This window comes from Ciona robusta, chromosome 1 (genome assembly GCF_009617815.1).
Source record: "Ciona robusta chromosome 1, ASM961781v2".
NCBI classification, from domain to species: Eukaryota; Metazoa; Chordata; class Ascidiacea; order Phlebobranchia; family Cionidae; genus Ciona; species Ciona robusta.
The window spans coordinates 11,668,077-11,685,739 of NC_143235.1; the positions used below are offsets into that span (position 1 = coordinate 11,668,077).

Below are 17,663 nucleotides of genomic sequence, written 5' to 3' on the forward strand. Positions count from 1 at the left end.
GCTTTGTATGTACACTATAGCTCGACCGTCATCGTTTTACTATACTTTGCATATGCATGTTATAGGTTGAAGCTGCAGCGTAAGATAATCTATGTTGTATCAAGGCTATCTACATAAATTGGATTCTTATGCAATATAAAGACTACTAAACTTTAGTCTATCAGATTTTTCCTACTATCTGATTTACATGCAACAGTTTTTGATGAATAAGCTTATTTTATCTAATCAAGTTTATTGCGTTGTGTTTTCGATTAAGACACTTCTTCCCTTCTTGCGTTTTTTAATATAAAAAAGCCTTGTAAGTGTAAAAAATGTATTTGACAAGGGTTAAAACAAAATACAGGAAAACATTCGGCTGACAATGTAAACATATGTTCCGCGCAAGTTTAATTGAAGAAACACAAGGTACTGACAGTATATGCGGCGCTAGTAATGCTATAGCGGGTACACGGCAATGGTGAAAACTTGAAAATTTAAACTTAAAACAAAAAAGTTTATTTTTGTTTTAAAACACTCTTAATAACTTTCGTTGCGATGTTCAAAATTTGTGAAATATTCTGTTGAAGGAAAGACTGTATCAAGCTCTCCAGCTAGCGGTGGTGTAGTTAGGTTATTTTGATCCGCTTGGTGGGAGTAGGGGGCTAAATGTTCATTTTCGTCGTTGGTCTTGATTTGATTGACAGATTGGTGGCGAGCAATTTCATCGTTAATTCTACTCTGTGGTTAAATAAGCATTACTAATATATTGCGTATTAAATCTGAAATAATGAGTTCTGTGCAATTCAAAAATATATAACTGTGTGGGGTATAAGAGAGTCTGTTAGGACCTGAATTCCATACTTCCTGGTTGTGTTTTGCACGTTGGAATATTGTGTGTAATGATTATTATAGGCAAACCCATAAGTTTAATACAAGTTTGTCACGCTGCCTTATATAATTTATACAGCAATATGTACGCTGTTAAAACATGTAAATAGCTATAGCTTGACAATGCGCATAAAGTGTTTTACCAGAATAGTGTATAGTTGTAAAACCGCTATAAAGATATCTTTGTTAGGCCACAGTACAGCTAGCACAACAAGTAACTATTTACACCCAAGCGTGGAAATTTCCTTCAGTTTTCTTGCACAGCTGAATAGTTGTTCTTTACTTTTATATCATCCAACTAAACTACATTTATCACTATCTTACCCAGTCAGTTTTTCTTCTCTTGACTGCAATGACGTCAGGATCTATCTCGAAGTCACATTTACGTTTCGTTGAAATTTCCTCGTTAAATTGATCGTGATTATCAGTTTCATATTCCTTGAGAAAAGATAATGTTTTTATTAAAAATCAAAAGTTTCGTTTTTATCAGACGAGCACTACTGTATATATGGGATTTATTATGTTGATAGATGTAAAAAAAGAAAATGTATACGATGTTGTGAAAATAGTTAACTGTGTTATTCATTGCACATCATCGGGGTATAAACACCTTTTCTGCTCAAATATATATTTACCTGTGACGGGGTTTTCTTCACCAAAACTTTACTAAGATGTCTTATGTAATCTGAAGCCAGTCTCAAAACTTTGATCTTCGATATTTTCGTATCAGATGGAAGATTTGGAATTCTATCGCGCAGATCGTCGAATGCTTTGTTGATGTTTAAATTCCTTTCTCTTTTCCTGAGGTTTGTTCGAACCCTTGTTTGATAACTTGGTTCTTCTTGCTGCTCTGTATGGCTAACGTTAGACACATATTGCTGGAGTAAAGTAAACCCATTTGCTTCCATGTAATTCGGTTGAGGTTCGAAGTGATAATACGGGTGACTCGGACGCGACGACTCATACGGCTCTTCAACCGACGACCCCGGAGAGTCTTGGTCGTAATAAGAACCCCCGCTACCCTCCCAATGTTGTAAGTTAGGCCCTGCTACCATGTGTGGGTTTTCGGTTGCAAAGCATTCAAAGCGCGGTCTTTCATTGAAAACTTCACCGAATTGTGAATCCGCCACGTTCCAGCAGTGATGTTGCTCGTTGTACGAAGGTGTCGGGTTCGAGTCATCTTGCGTCATCGTGCGCATAACTACTGTTGTCATGTTAAGCTACTATGTTGCTGTGAAAGTAAAACTGTTAAAATAGCAAAAAATTTCACACCAGACTTTAAATTTGCCACGTGAAACTAAAACTGCGTCCCCGGCTAACCACACCAAACAATGCCACTAAACGTATTTTTTCTGCTTCTTAACGCATTTGTCACATACGGCTATATAGATACCAATTAGGCTTTATGCTATACCATGACTCTACAACTCTGCTTAGATAAATTAAAACGCGCCTTCGTTTTATATACACCGTTTCACGCGATCGTCCGACGTTGAAAAAAGGCGATGCGACTAATTAGGAAAACGCTTCTGTGACGTCACAGTATCGTTTCGAGAATTAACGCGACGCTTGTTCGGTTTGCGTTTGGAATTACTTACTATTTACATTATATTAATCGTTCTTTTGTGCGAGGTGCACCGCAAACAGAGTATCTCGAGACGAGAGAAGCAATCCCATAGTAGGACGGTGAGAAGCTAATATTAATTCCCCACCGAGCAGTCTGTTCTGCAGATAACACAAATGACTGAAACAACTTTTACTGTAATGCTCAATTTTGACATATGTTGCAACCATTGTGCGTCAGGGGAGACACACTTGTTTAGATAACTGTGGAGGATTATCGTCCTAACGGCGATCCCAAATGCAGTAAAGACTATCATGTATCAATATGAAAAAAACCTTCATAGTTTCAGCTTTCTTTTTAGGATAAATTCGCGCTTCTAACTATTAAGTTTATTAGTAAAGTCTTAGGGTTTCAATTTTTTTCGCATACGTAAATAAGTATATCTGTTAAGTGATTTATAAAACCCCTTAAAAGCTTTGAATGCCGTTTCCAAGCGCCTGGAATATAGCAATATATAATTTAAACCTAACAAACCTTTTAGACAGTTGTTTCGGCCCTAAACCTAATCGTATAACTGTTACTATTAAAAAAATCAGGTCAAACGTTTTTAACGGGTTGCCGTATACCAGGGTCGTTTTTTCCAGTTTGGTATGACGTTAAAAGTTTAGGTTAATTCTCGTAACTTTAACTGTTGTTTATGCATCGTATACACTTAAATGAATGTAATAAATTGTAGCTCTTTATTCTGCCTTGGCGCGGCAATGAGAGTGGTTAAAACACGGGTTTTCTGTTTCATGCACTATGTGCCCGCTTACGAGTTACCTTGATATACCTTTGTGGAAATTCTTAAAATTTTGGTTATGTATGGCTGACAATTTAGACATTAAATAGTAGACCACTGGGTCTGATTCAAAACGTTATATTAGTTTCAGTTCCTACTTAACGAGGTGGTAACTTTTCGCCCCTTTTAATGCGGAAGTACCGACGAGGTCACATTTTACGAGGCAGCGGTTAAATGCGAGCCGTTTAACCCGCCATGATAGCTGGTATGAAGGCAGGTGAATGGGACGGATAGAAGGTTGGTGCAAGGTTTACTATTATGTGGCGGGTGTAAAAGCTGGGCTAAATATAATACAAAACCGGCGTCGATTTTAACACACTGAACTATCTTGGCCAAAAACTTGGCTGTATAAACATAAATGTAAAAGAATCGTAATAAAATTTCGCAGACTTAAATGTCTACGGAAACTTTTTAAATTAAATATTACACAAATGCAGTAAAGTGTGGTTTAAAAAATATTTAATACGAAACGAGTTATTTTTTTGCAACAAGTTTTTCCCAATAATTTTTACTTTAAATATTGGTTGTGGTGTTGTAGTGTATGTTTGTTTTATGTGTATTCGTGTCTCAGAATTCCATAAGGTCAAACTGTAACCGTGTAAAGTCAAACCTTTGATTGTTCACAGATCCTACGTAATAAGGAAGTCGTTCTAATTGATTATGACGTAATGAGGCCTATGCCACTCGTTATCAAAACAAACGATGCGATGAGTTTATACGAATCTTAAGGACTGTTCTCTAAAGATTCGAAATTATATCGATAAGCGAACCGGTTACTACTTTAAGAAGGATAATAATAATATGTCTGTAACAAATTTAAAGTGACGAAAATAGAGTGTCTTTGACGGACTTAAAATATCCACGACAGACATAAAATGTACGTAAGAAAAATTACTTTGACCTAAGAGGTTTTAAAAACGTCCAGGGCGGTAAAAACGTCTGTGACACACACATGATTTCTGCTTTGTATACAATAAGTTTTTCTTTATGATTTTATAATTTGCGTGTCTATTTATTATAGCTCCGCTCTCTTGTATTGTATCTTCTTCTGAATTCTCTCAAGACACTTTTAAATTAGTTCGAAAATTGAACTAATATATATTGCCAACGGTACCGCATGTTAATCACAGCAAATTTACGTCGGTAAATAGAAAAATAATTGAAGGGGTACCGGTGAAAGTGTGTACAGTGCTGATGGACGTACAATAAAAACTTACACACGGTGTAACTGCGAAAAATCGGACGCTGCACTCGTTAAGCCGCACAAGTATTTTTCGTTGCTCACACAATGCGTATGAAGCAGCCAAGATATGATTAAAAAAATGGGGCCAAATTTAATATGAAGCAGCGGCTGCATTGCCAGAGTATCGACATCGATCCAATAATCTCAAAATTGAGTGAAATTTGTCTTAAAAATATTTGAACGTTTCACACGGAACAATATTGTGACGTCACGAGAACATAAAAGTGCCGGTAATAGTGTGACGTCACAATGGTACTTTTGTATCGAATATAGTACGATGTTCTTAAACAAAAAAGTTCGAAGGGTCGCGATCGTGACTTCATAAATGCGACCGTGACGTCACGATAAAGCGAATCTTCATCGTTTGCTTCCTTGGGACTTCCCCGCTGTCCCTCCTTCGGGAAATTTCGATTTTTCGAACATGACGTAACCTTGGTTTAAGGTCACGTGGTCAAACCCTTGGCAACTTTGGCGGTCTTTTCCAGGATGTCCCCAGTTTCAAGAACGTTGTTGTTTTCCTTTTCTTCCGCCAGAGGGCGGTCTTGATTTAGCCCGAGGTTCTTCAGCTCGACCTCGAGCAGCGGGTCGATGTCGTCATCATACGACCTGTGACGAAATAAGTACAACGTCATAACACGGAACGTGCTATTCCACACAGCAGAACTTACATATCTAACGACATCTGGTGATCGTTAGCTTGTTCCTCCGCCACCAATACCTCATATTCATCCGCGGCATATTTCTCCCAATCACTTGGCTCGTTGAGCAACGCGTCAGCATCCTACGTCATAAACACAAGAATTTTTGACTGGAAAGTTAAAACGTGTCATTTTATTGCTGTCACACTTTAAAATATGTTTTAACTAAGTAGTCCCGACTAACTGAAATATTAGATCGTGGGCGCTTAAGTTTTGATAATACAGGACGGACAAACTCATAGTTACAAATATCAACTACTTTTCGTATGTATACGTGAGCTAAAGAGGTAAATGCCGCACTCGCACATTATGCGCAAAGCAGGGATACACAGTGTCCGCGTTCGTATTTCATACGAAATTAGATGAATTAGCTCCATGCGCATTATGTATAAAAGTATGGTTAGTAACAAAACAGTTTAATAAATCATCCCAAGAATTCAATATAAAAATAGTAGCCTTGTCTATCCCAACCTTTTGCGGCGCAAACGGATCCTTCTGCTCGTTGTCGAGATATTTTTCCACATTGAAGAAAGTATCGAAGAACACATGCGCCATCTTACACTGCTTGAGGTCTTTCAAAGTCACGTGGTCACGGTTGATTGGTTTTACCATGTCCAGCATCTGGTGAAAGGTTCTTGAATTATTTGTAATCGTTTAACCGCTATCGTTTAAAACAAAACGTAAAAAATGTTTACTGGAGTCGTCTTATTATAATCAACACTTTTCACACGTTATTTTTGCTGTAAAAAAAAACATTGTACAATAATACGTGGTTCTCAGGTTTTCTTTATAAAAAAAGGTTTATAATTTAAGTTATTTGAGCCTGTGCCTATTTGAATGAAAACGTTGCGTCCTATTATACAAGAACAATACCCAAATTGTAGAAACACAGTAGAACTATTCTATGTACAGACAAGCGAGCATTCACCTGACAAACACAATCTTCAAACGGTAGAGGTTCAATATCAAGTTGTTCCAATTTACGCATTTGGTCTTCGTAGAAAAACTCCATCTCGTACATTGATATGACACCATCACCGTCCACGTCCATGCAACGAAACCAATACTCGATACTGTAAAAGAGGCAATTTTATTTAAAAAAATATTTCGAAACTTAATCCGCTATTTGCAGTGTCGATGTACTAGAGCTCGTATTTGGACTTGCATGGATTAACGCTGCTGGTGTTTTAGAGATGGTAAAGGACATAACTTGGTGAAATGCGTGAACGTATCTGAGAGGCGTGTGCGCTGAATGTTGGGTTAGTGGGATATTTCTGGTCTAAATATTGGATCGCATGGTGTCAGGCTGTTTGACCTCGCCCACGTAAAATAAAATAGAAAAGGCGTGTGGGGCAATTGATGATGTTTTTTTATAAAAAGGCACCTGAGCAGCGAACACCTTACGGTGATTGACGAAATATGAAATATCATCAGCATGGAAACAACTGGTGAAACGTTGTTAATCTTCCTTAATTATGCCGCTGGCAGATTAATTAAGAAAAATGCAATGCATGAAAGGCTATACGGACATGCATTATATTTTATGAAACCTACAGCGGCAAAGAAACAAATAAACGGAGCAAACCATTTACCTTGTTTGAGATTTTTTGTCTTCCTCTGAGATAAGGAACCATACGAAGTCCACGTACGACATCTTGTGGAGGCGATGGTCTGATGAGTCCCACCGTGTAACGGCACCAGAGAGCACACGATCAATAAGTCTATTCGAGAGTGCTGTACGAAACACGCGAATCAATTATTATAATCAGCTATTATGACCCGAGTATGACGTCATGAAATACGTCAGTCGTATCGATAACACGCGGTTTAGCTTTTTTTACACTGCGTGTGATTGGGTCAATAATTTAAAGTGCAGATATATTTTTAACGTGACACTAAAACAGCTGAATATATTGACTGTCAGGTATCATTATATATGTACATATAGTGGATTTAGAGCGCAAAATGTATTTGGTTTGGACCCAGGGAATGATCTCGGTGTTACCAGATACGTTTGAATTTTTTTGAACGGTATTCACCGTATTAGACCAAGGCACGCTTCACCGCAACTAAATATACACCGTGTTATCATTGTCAGATTACAACATATTTTACTGTGTGTGGGAAATATTACTCAGAGGCCTTTGAATACAAACGTAGAACTACTGGGTTACAGCAATACGGCTTTTTTGAACGGGGGTCAATGGCTATATCGTATAGGACTCACAGGGTAACAATAACAATACAAACGTATCTCACCTCCATTTGCGTGGCGCAGTAAATCCATTTTATCGATAACTAGGTCGTGGTCAGTGTCCAGCTCCCAAAACTTGCAGTAAATAACGTAGAAATGCTCATATGAAAAGTAATCACAAATCATATTTATGTCTTCTTCGTCTTCGAGCGTGTCCAACGTCTGTGTTGAAATTGAATATTTATTTTACGTGGTTTGAGGAACGGGGTGGTAAGTATATCACGTGCCATGGGTGCTGGGTTTCGTGGTCGCATTAATATTACATTTACAGCACAACGAAATGAAATGGTTGAATTTGTACATTGTATTGGGTGCGAATTGTAAATACGGCAAATTTTAGTGTTTTTTTCATTAAAATCGAAATGTTTACCGCATAGCCTATAAAACACTATTTTACTGCAAAGCTACATTTTTTTATAATGAATTTGTAAAAGAACGCATATTTAAAAAAAAATTAAAAAAATGTATCATGTAATATAATATACGTTTAGCCAGGTGTTCGCTAAAAACTCTATTTCGTAAAAATACAACAACATAATACTATTTGTGGTGAGTAGTAACAAGAAATTACCAACCTCAAGAAAATTGCTCTTTCTAACTTCAGGAACCGTGATATATCCCGACCATGAGCGATTCACGGCGTAGAATATTCGCGCGATCACCTGTGACGTCATAATCATTACAAGTTAACGATGTGCGTAATAAGCGTTGGATGACATTTGAAAAATTGAAAACAAAAAGCTCAGACAGATTTCGATTATGACGTAATAATAAGACGCTTACCGTGTTCATGTAGCGCGTATGAAACTCGGGTGCATCGCGGAGGAACACTAAACCTGGGTGAGATTCGACCACATCCTGCAACAATACATGCGTTTATTACGTCATAGTGCAAAAGGCAAAATTTGTTTACGTCACAACACACAAATTTAGGCACACCGACGTTAAACTGAACTGGTCAAACTTTATAACAAATATTACAGTATTTTTTAAATTTTTAAAATTTGAAAACGTTTATACAAAATTTAGAGCATAAACGAACGTAATTTGGCGGTCAGACTATAAAACAGAATCAAATACTCCAAATATTTTGTTATGATTAAGGTAAAAACGTTTATATAAAATAAAGATTTATAACAAACCTGTAGCAAACATAGAAGGTCGTCAAAATCTAAAACCTTTCGTCCTGGTTTAGCTAACATAGCTACGAACCGTGAGGCGTTGTCGTGATTCGTTGAAGCAACTCTGTGTGGATAGATGGGGTTAGGGAGGCAGTATAACTTGGTGGTCAAACTCGATAACAAATATTACATTATTTACTTTTTTTTGATTTAAAAACGTTTATACAAAATTTAGAGCATAAAAAATTAGAACATGTATTTATACATTTAAAAAAAAATCGTATATACAAAATTTAGACTTATAAAAATTTGTTTAGTAAACAAATACTATTTCCCCTTAGATATTTTGGAAATCAATTTATAATAATAATAGTAATTTACTTGTCTCTTTGACGGTAGCGAATATTTTAAATGAAAAGATCGAATATAATGCTTACAGTTAAAAACATATTTACATTTAGTTTGCAGAAAACCCTACACCTTAATTATGGATATTGCAAACAAAATATCGACATTAAAATATTGAGATAATTAGATTGAACAATTGTTGAACGTTGTTTGAATAATCAACCTAACGTTGTATGTTTGGCTAATATATGTTGCCTACCTTTTCCACATTTCAATTACGTCATCTTTGGACACAGATTCACTCTTAGGCTGGCAAGCTGCTTTGAACAAAGCTGATTTCCAATACGATGTAAAACCGCATGCCTAGGGAGGATGTAAATGTAAATTAAACAGCCATATGTTATCTCACAGTATGTACAAAGTTGTGTAGTGTATTTGAATCATTAAATAAATGGTTAAAAAAAAAGGTAGGCATAATTTGAACTTATGTGTATCTTTTTTATAACCCTTAAATACCTTATAGTGGCTACATACACCTTGTGCTAATATTCGAACAATTTTTATTGTTCTTGATATTACACCATTTTAAAACTTATGTGAAGCATGTTGTTATGCACGTATTTATTTTGTATGGTAGTATGGATGTTTTAGCAAAAAGCCACTTTTTTAAGCTTAATACATAGGAAATCTAATATATAAGATATACCATCTACCATCTATAAAAGAATACCATTTTTTCAGATGCAAAATAAAACAACATTTTAATTTAAGTTAATACCTTAGCAATTGTTGCCATTTCTTGACAGGTAATATTCTCTTTACAGAGCTTTTGAAAGGCGGCATTTATAAGTTGTAGGGTTGACGTCATCTCATCTGTTGGTTGAAATATTTATAAAGAGGTTTTTTGAAAACGAACCAATTTGGCCCCAACCGAAAGAAACCACATTATTTTAGAATATTTAAACTTTTCTTTGGACCAGCATATTCTACACAACAATTGGCACAGGATTTCTAGTTTTATTAGTAATGTGCATTGGTACCACTTCCACATTTAAAAAGTCTTCAAAAAAGCAATCTCACATTTTTTAGCAATCTCACATTTGAATCCATAACTGCAGCCGGAATTAAAAGTTATACCTATATTTTCTACAACCATAATCTTCACTAATCCCACCCCTATCACTAAAAGTAAACTAACAAAACCAATTTATTCAATACTTAAACCATTATTTGTATTGTGATAATATTAACAAATATAAGATTATACTTACCAGATGATTTTGGATGGCCACCGGGAAAATAAAAACGAGGTATTTTGCGAGATTTATCTTTCTTGTTTGGTTTACAAACTGGTGAGGATTCACTACTGCTTGTTGTCGTCTAAAACAAAGTTTGTTTTCATTAAAAACCATGGTATTACCAAGTTGTAGTAACATACTAACAGTGTTAGCTTTGGCTATTTATAAAAAAAGTTATATATATATATAAATCAAAGAACAATCAGAGAACTATAAAACCGTATTTTCGCGACTCCCATAGACCGTTATTAATTGTTTAAAACACAATCGGGATATTTAGATGTTATGTGCTATAAGATGTCTCATATTCCCCCACCCTACCACTTAAAAATAACAGCAGATTACAAGGATATATAGTTTCTCATCATAGGTCAATAAATATTATGGCAAGGATGTTTTAAAAAATGACTCAATATGCTGATTAATTGGCTCATGCTTTATTGTTGTTGTTTATTATACATTTTACTCTCTAAGAATATTCTGTACCTTATATGGTAGGTTTTATTGACAAATATATTCAAATTTTATAAATTAAGCAATAAACTGTTACACTGTTCTGCCAATGGCCATTTAGATGTACTTTAAACTAAAACCATAAAGGGACCCAACACAAAATCATCTTCACAAGAAACAAATAAAACATGCTGTTTCTTTATAATTACAGGCATTTGCAGCATTGCAAAACGATTGCAGCTACTTTGTAATTTGATCCACAATTACTCAATGCACGCACAACCTGAACAGTGAGGTTAGATATATCCTCGTGGGATTTATGCATCCGTTTTAGTTTATTGCATAATCGGTAACATTTTCAAATGTGTTGAAACCTGTACTAATCTATGGTCTAGCTCTTAATGTAGATTTTAATAAACCATTTTGAACATAACTGGGAACCAGTTACACTAAATTGGAAGGAAAGTGACACCACGAAACGAATGACTCACAAAGTGGTTTCATAAAAAGTAAAAATTGTAGTATCTGTTCTGCATTAATTTCCTGGTACACTCACGTTTGCATTTGTCACGAAACTATTTCTTTGCCGAAGAAAAACCGCCAGTAAAGTCACTTTGTTCACTATTACCATTCCAATACACATTTTCTGTGACCATAAATTCCTACCAAACTTTAACAAGCTAGTCAGAAAACCAAGCTGAAAATTGAAATTAACAAAAGCTACTGATTTGATATTAAATATAATATATTATGGTTTTGAACACTGACAGTTTTGGATTCTAAAACATCAGTTCTTACTTTAACATAAAAAATAAACAAACTCTGAGTAGTTATAAGCGTACCTAAAAAATTACAGAGTTTCTAACAGCTCCAAGGACCTTTGCCATTGAGAATTAGTAGTCACAGTAGCGTTTAATGTTGATACTCATTGAACAAACATCCATACATAAACATAACACAACAAAACATAATGACTGGTACCAACTGAACAAATCATCAGCAAACATAGTTGTTGCAAATATGGTTGTTAGTTGTTACCACTGTATAAGATGCATATACTGTAATAAGTCAAAATTTAGAACGAAATTATAAACATGAATGACATTTAAAATCTGCATGTAGAATGATATATTTGTATAAATATGTTTTTTTTATATGAATATACTGTGTGAAGAATGATATATTTATCTGAATATAGTTCCATATCAAATATCACTTTGTCCTGTGTGTATCACTACTGTAGACTGTAGTGTTTTGCTTTATTTTGTTTCGACACTATTTACTTTATAGACATGTTATAACACAATTAATGTGCGATAAATGTAAGTCTAGCATTTCAAGTCAGGTTTCGTGACTGATGTATTCATTACCGCAGTCAAATAAACTTTATCTTAATTAGTTTAACCGCAATAGCCGCAATTAACATAAATCATAGCTCTCTAATTGTGACACAGAAACCACACCGACACCACTATGGCAAACAAAATCCCCCACCAAAATACAAAATAACAGCAAATTAGAAATTGAACCTAATGTTGATTCATCTGACAAACATAGCGCATGAAACCAAAACTTTAAAAAGAAACAATATTTCACCAGATAATAGGTATTACTAATATAATTGTTAATGCAAGGATATTTCCAATATGTTCATATTAGGCACAAAATTACTTAGAGACACTATTAAGCCCCTGCTTCATATTTCTTACAAAATAGTTCGACTATTTTTTACAAGGCAACACAGTCAGTTTGAATACTTTTTTTACAAGGTATACACAAAACATACCAACTAACTACCAAGTATCCTGCATACACCATGTATGTCAGGTCAGTAGATATGTGGAGCTTTTAACAAGTAGTGAAATAAGTGTAAACAACATAATCGTATCAAACAGAACAACTGTCGGTCATTTAAGTAGAATTTCACAGGTTTTTACAAAGAAGATTTTTTCCCAGCAGTATGTTACATTTACATGCAGTGGCGCAGCCAGGGGGTTTCGGGGGTCGTGACCCACCCCCCTCCCCCCCCTTTAAACCAATAAAAAAAAATAAAAAAAATGTTTTTGGAAACTTTTTTTAATTAAAACCCCCCCCCCTTGTTTTTTTTGGCCGCCAAACTGTTTACATGATACATAAAAATTACCCCTATTGTTATACCCTATCATATAAACCTAACCCACTCTTTATAGTTATTTTAAATTCTAAGTGTTTTTATTTTTTTGCAAGGTGGTCAAATGGTGGTAAAAAATAACCCACCTAGTCTAAATGTCATACCAACGTGCGACCCTAAAATAGGGGCAATGCTCACGCTGCACATCATTATTAAATATTAATACGGTGATGGGCCAGCCTTGCTTGTGGATTTTTTATGTCAAATCATTTTCAATTAATCGATGCTGAATCAATAATTGGCATTTGAATGGGGAATGGCAATGAAAGCAACGCTTTTACAGCCTAAAATGCGTTAAATCCACCTAGAACCAGTTTAATCCAGTTACAGTAGGCTGTGGATTTATTTCAAGTACTACAAATCGCGACATTTTAAGCTTTTATTTTAAAAATATTTTGCCATTTAAATTATGACTGGAAAGGTTGAATTGAAAGAACACGCCCAGTTATATATATATATATATATATATACGTCATGTTAGTTAAAACCAAACGACGTTATATGTCAATGAATTGTTCTGCGCCACATTCTGTGATAACGCCAACGTTTCTCAGAACCGAACGTTCGACATTCGTAGGGAATGAACGCAAAACATCACATTACTATGTGTCATAAACCACTGAATCAGAGCGCATATACACGTACGTCCATGCTCACTGCGTCTTAGTGTATATCATAATATTTAAATAAAGATTTTCGATCGTCGTCATACGGTCGCGCAATTTCACTTCACGTGACCAAAATTGCAAACAGCCAGCAATCTTTCGAAACCAACGCTCTTCGCGCACTTTCAGAAAACAATAAACGTCATTTCCGCTTTCCCACGCAAACGTGACGCAGTCGTATTGCATCAAGCGTACCATATCCGTGTTGTTTTAAATCTCTTTGTGCTGTGGCTAACAACAACAAGACCTAACCTACCTGCGTTTCTGTTGCAGAGTCGTTTTCAATTTCGTTTTCTTGAGATTCGACCTGGCACGCATCGCTGTCAATTTCGTATAATCCAGAAATGATATTTTGGCCGTGATTTTCCACTTTGCCGTTTGCCGGTTCATTTTGTTTGATTTCTATATTCGATGAGCTGTTGTCGAGCAATTGTTCAGCTGAATTGTGCAAATCTCTGCTGGAATCATTTAAGCTATTTGCTCCTATTGTTTCCCCGTGAATTTGCGAGTCCTCGCCTCGTCCGTAGAATTCTGTGATACGATCCTCAAAACTGTCCTCGTCTTGCGACTTAGATCGGATAAACCGGTTCAGACCTGTTTCATTTAGCTGCGAATATCGGTTAGCGCTCTGGTCGTTTAACCTTGTTCGAACATCTATCTCAGCGCTTGCCATATTCGTTAGTTGTACCTCTCCTTGGACGTTTTTAAAATTGAGTTTACTTTGAACGGCTTCTGCATTATTTATGCTGTGGCTATTATCTAGCGCCACGCAACGGTTCTGGGAACCCGGTGGTGCCTTTTCCCTGCCAGGCAGTTCTAGTTCTTGTTCTTGCTCTGAGGCGCTGAAAACGACTGATTCGATCGTGGTACCATTGTCGTTGTAAAAGGATGGAACGTCTTCTATGGTGTAGTTCGGAAAAGGTTTCTCGAGCATTTTGTTGTGCGGCGGGTCGTTGTTTACTGCGAGTTCGCAGACTTTACAGGTTACAGCAATCTCCGTTTCTGTTCTAGCTATTTCCTGGTCGCTGCCTTGCCTAGAATCGACTTCGAGAGACGTAGATTTGTGGTTTGTCTGGTTTGCCGGCATCGAGGTGTTTAGGTGCTTCATTATAGGAAAACGAGCGTCCCCTTTTTGGTTGGTCAAACAAGATTCTTTCGTACTATCCATCGCCTTACCACCTGCACTGCTGTTTACAGCTGTTTTATGCCTGTTGTTTACGTTGCTAGCTGAGCGAAATGACGAACCAGAATGCGTTGCTCGCAGTGTAGGTGATACAAGGTTTGTTTCCGGCGTTGCTGACTGGCCCGCAGAGGAATGACAAGGCAAGTGAAAGTGGATTCGCATTCCCTTTGATGGCATCGGGGAGCTGGAGATATGCTGGACAGGTATGGGCACTACGCCGTTGCGTGATTCAGGTTTGTTGGCGGTCGAAGTTATGATTTCAGCTGCTGAACTTCGCGCTTCTGTTTTAGGTGCGCACTGAATTGTCAGCACACTTTTATATCGATTGGGTGACGAACTGGGCGGGGGTTTGATCATTGTTTTCTTCTCCGGTTGGACACTCGAACACGGAGTGTCATTTCGCAGTTGTTTTCGTCCAGACGGAGAAACGACAACGCGAAACTTATTTTGAACCTGCTCTCGGTCTTTTAAGTTTTGCAGCCTGTCGCCAAGCATTTGCGAGATATTGCTTAATCGCACAGGACGCGTCTGCATACCGTTACAACGCTGCATGAACCTCGTCCGTGCAGCGTTAAAGTTCTCGTTGAATCCTGAAGATGGGAAGGGCCGGAAGTCTTCTACTTCCTGGAGCATCTTCCGCCGGATGGCGTGCATGAGCACCAGTCTGCTTCGGCTTCGTTGTAAATCGAGTAAGCTGTCGTTTAAATCCATATTTATCGAACTTGCTTTCTTAAATCCGATATACTACTTAATCCACTAAGTGGAGTTAAGTTGGAACTTAACAAACAATTTACACTATCTGTAACAATCAGTTACTTTTGATGTATAAAGTGACACATTAAAACACGTTTCATCAAACCTTTAAAAATACGAATTAATAAATATTCAAAGAGTTCCCTTGTCCCTTTTCGATATTTGCCAATAAATAATCTCAAATTTGTGTTAATACAAGCACTGATATCAGCTCTACTGCTTCAAACCGTCCCTGTAATTTTTCTTAATGCTGACATTTCGGACAATAAAACGTCGGTTTATTGCCAATAAATCCTTCCCAGCAAAGTAATGATAATAACTGCTGTTCTGTTGCAGGTCCTTATTAAAACTGAAACGCGTATATTTGAAAGTCCTGGACTAGGAGTGATTAAATTTCCGGTCCTTAGTACCCGTAAACAGCCTTTACCTTTGCTCGTCAATTCCTATAGTTTTCCCCAAGGAATTTGCTGTCTAGCTTTCAAATTTTCGCTCATCCGCTTAGTTGTACACCGCCCACTGCTTTGACTAATACTGAAACGTATGTATAGAAGAGCTCGAACTGCGAAGACGAGTTGACATCAAAGAAGGTCCCTAACTGGGCCAGAGCATTCTGGCGAGTTAAGCGTCGCCCCTTGACGCACGAACACAAAGTATTGCACATATTCTGTATACTGTCAATCAATTAGCGTGGTCTCATGCGTTGATAACGGCTGCCAGTTGTTCCCTGTGCGGTCTATTTATGTCAGACTTGAGGAGATAGTGCAGAAAGCTAAGGAGGTCCAATGAATAGAACTGGCATGCTGATTAACCAGCAGCGGGTGACAGTAAGACCTCTACAGGTCTACAATACTGTTTTTTTGTGTCTGGAAACGACAGAGATTGTAAAACTGCTAAAGTGTGTTTCAGCTAAAATAATCTTAGACTCTTTAAGTCTAAACATTTAAATAATTCACTATCCTTAGTTCCATTTCTAATCATTCTTAAATTCATTTTGTAAACAATGAGTCTTTTCTTTAAAAAAAAAACAAGTTAACCCTGCAACACCCATTAAAAATAAAAAATAAAGCAAAACACTTTTTTGCGATCACAGAAAAATCAAGATACGTTTACCACTTAGGATAAAATTTGCCTGTTGTGTAAAAACATCCACCTTATTAAGCACACGGATTGTAACACTGTCTAAACTCTAAATATATATAAACCCCATCATCTAAAATAGATGTTTAAAAATAAACACACCACAAAACTGAAATCTAACACACTACCTCCACTGAGACTTGAACCCACAACCACTGACCTACATAACCGAACAACAGTTGCCAGTCATGCCTTTATATGAAAATAACTCTGCATTTTCATTCTACACTGTTTGAGTTAAGGTAGAAACACAGTGGACAAAATGTGCAAATTGACCTTGTTTTTTTTTGTACAACCATAATATAATGGAATAACATATTGCCAGACACCAGTTAGCTGTTCATTTAACACCCAGTGCTATAAACTAATCATCACATTTTCATTTGATGTATTTCAATTGATTATTGGTTTAGTTTAATCACCACCTCATAAATTTAAAGTACATTTATAGAATCCACCTTTTTCCATAACTAGTGTCATACCAATACAAAAATATTTTTTGATGATACACTGAAGAGACAGAGAAATAGGTACACCAACCAACAACTACAACAGGAGTGCAGGACAACATAATATACATTTTACAATAATTTGCCCAGTAAAGAACAAAAAACAGAATTTTTGGCAGAAAATTTGCCCAGCAAGAAAAAAAAAACAGTTTTAGTTTTTGAATTAAAAAAAACACAAATCTGACATGTTTATATTGTGTTAAAAATCTTACTCAAAATAAAACTAAAAATATTGAGTTAAAAATCTTAAAAAAAAAGCAACCTACCTTAAACTCTGTTGAGCTTCGTGTTTTATTCAAGGATCGTCTTCGAGGGCTGAGCAGAGGTTTCACATTACTAGGAGCAGGAATAGATGCTGAGGGCTCCGGAGGTTCAACAGCTTTTGGCTCTTCTATCTTCTTATCTTCACTAATTAAAATGAAGAATATTAATTACACAAATCTTGATGTTTTGTTATTTTTACAACAACTCTGTTATTTTTACAGTTACTTTAATGATTACAACATGCTTTGATAATATTCCTACTGATAAAATGTAGAAAAAATATAAAAAATAAGCA

At 36.3% G+C, this 17,663-nt stretch overlaps 2 protein-coding genes and 1 long non-coding RNA gene across 4 annotated transcripts; 1 reads left to right on the top strand and 2 right to left on the bottom strand.

Moving 5' to 3' along the window:
• Nucleotides 1-296: 296 nt before the first annotated feature.
• On the bottom strand, nt 297-2,306 carry LOC149743226 (uncharacterized). The gene is made up of 3 exons (XM_089890882.1): nt 1,503-2,306; nt 1,192-1,305; nt 297-717 (listed from the first exon to the last, which is right to left on the bottom strand). Exons 1-3 carry the CDS (start codon nt 2,079-2,081, stop codon nt 517-519), a joined length of 894 nt encoding a protein of 297 aa, XP_089747008.1. The 5' UTR covers nt 2,082-2,306; the 3' UTR covers nt 297-516.
• LOC149743227 (uncharacterized) lies at nt 712-5,121 on the top strand. The gene is made up of 2 exons (XR_016386307.1): nt 712-969; nt 1,026-5,121. It is a non-coding gene; the product is annotated as an uncharacterized LOC149743227 (long non-coding RNA).
• Nucleotides 4,340-17,512, bottom strand: LOC149743228 (uncharacterized). 2 transcript variants are annotated; one of them, XM_089890815.1, is made up of 14 exons: nt 17,371-17,512; nt 13,779-15,399; nt 10,208-10,316; nt 9,715-9,809; nt 9,196-9,299; nt 8,610-8,712; nt 8,251-8,325; nt 8,043-8,129; nt 7,473-7,629; nt 6,806-6,947; nt 6,142-6,286; nt 5,685-5,834; nt 5,184-5,296; nt 4,340-5,121 (listed from the first exon to the last, which is right to left on the bottom strand). In XM_089890815.1, exons 2-14 carry the CDS (start codon nt 15,357-15,359, stop codon nt 4,959-4,961), a joined length of 3,024 nt encoding a protein of 1,007 aa, XP_089746941.1. In that variant the 5' UTR covers nt 15,360-15,399; nt 17,371-17,512; the 3' UTR covers nt 4,340-4,958. The 2 variants fall into 2 exon arrangements, with proteins under 2 accessions (XP_089746941.1, XP_089746932.1); XM_089890806.1 differs by lacking the exon at nt 17,371-17,512 and having other exon boundaries at nt 13,779-16,444.
• Between the last annotated feature and the right edge of the window lie 151 nt (nt 17,513-17,663).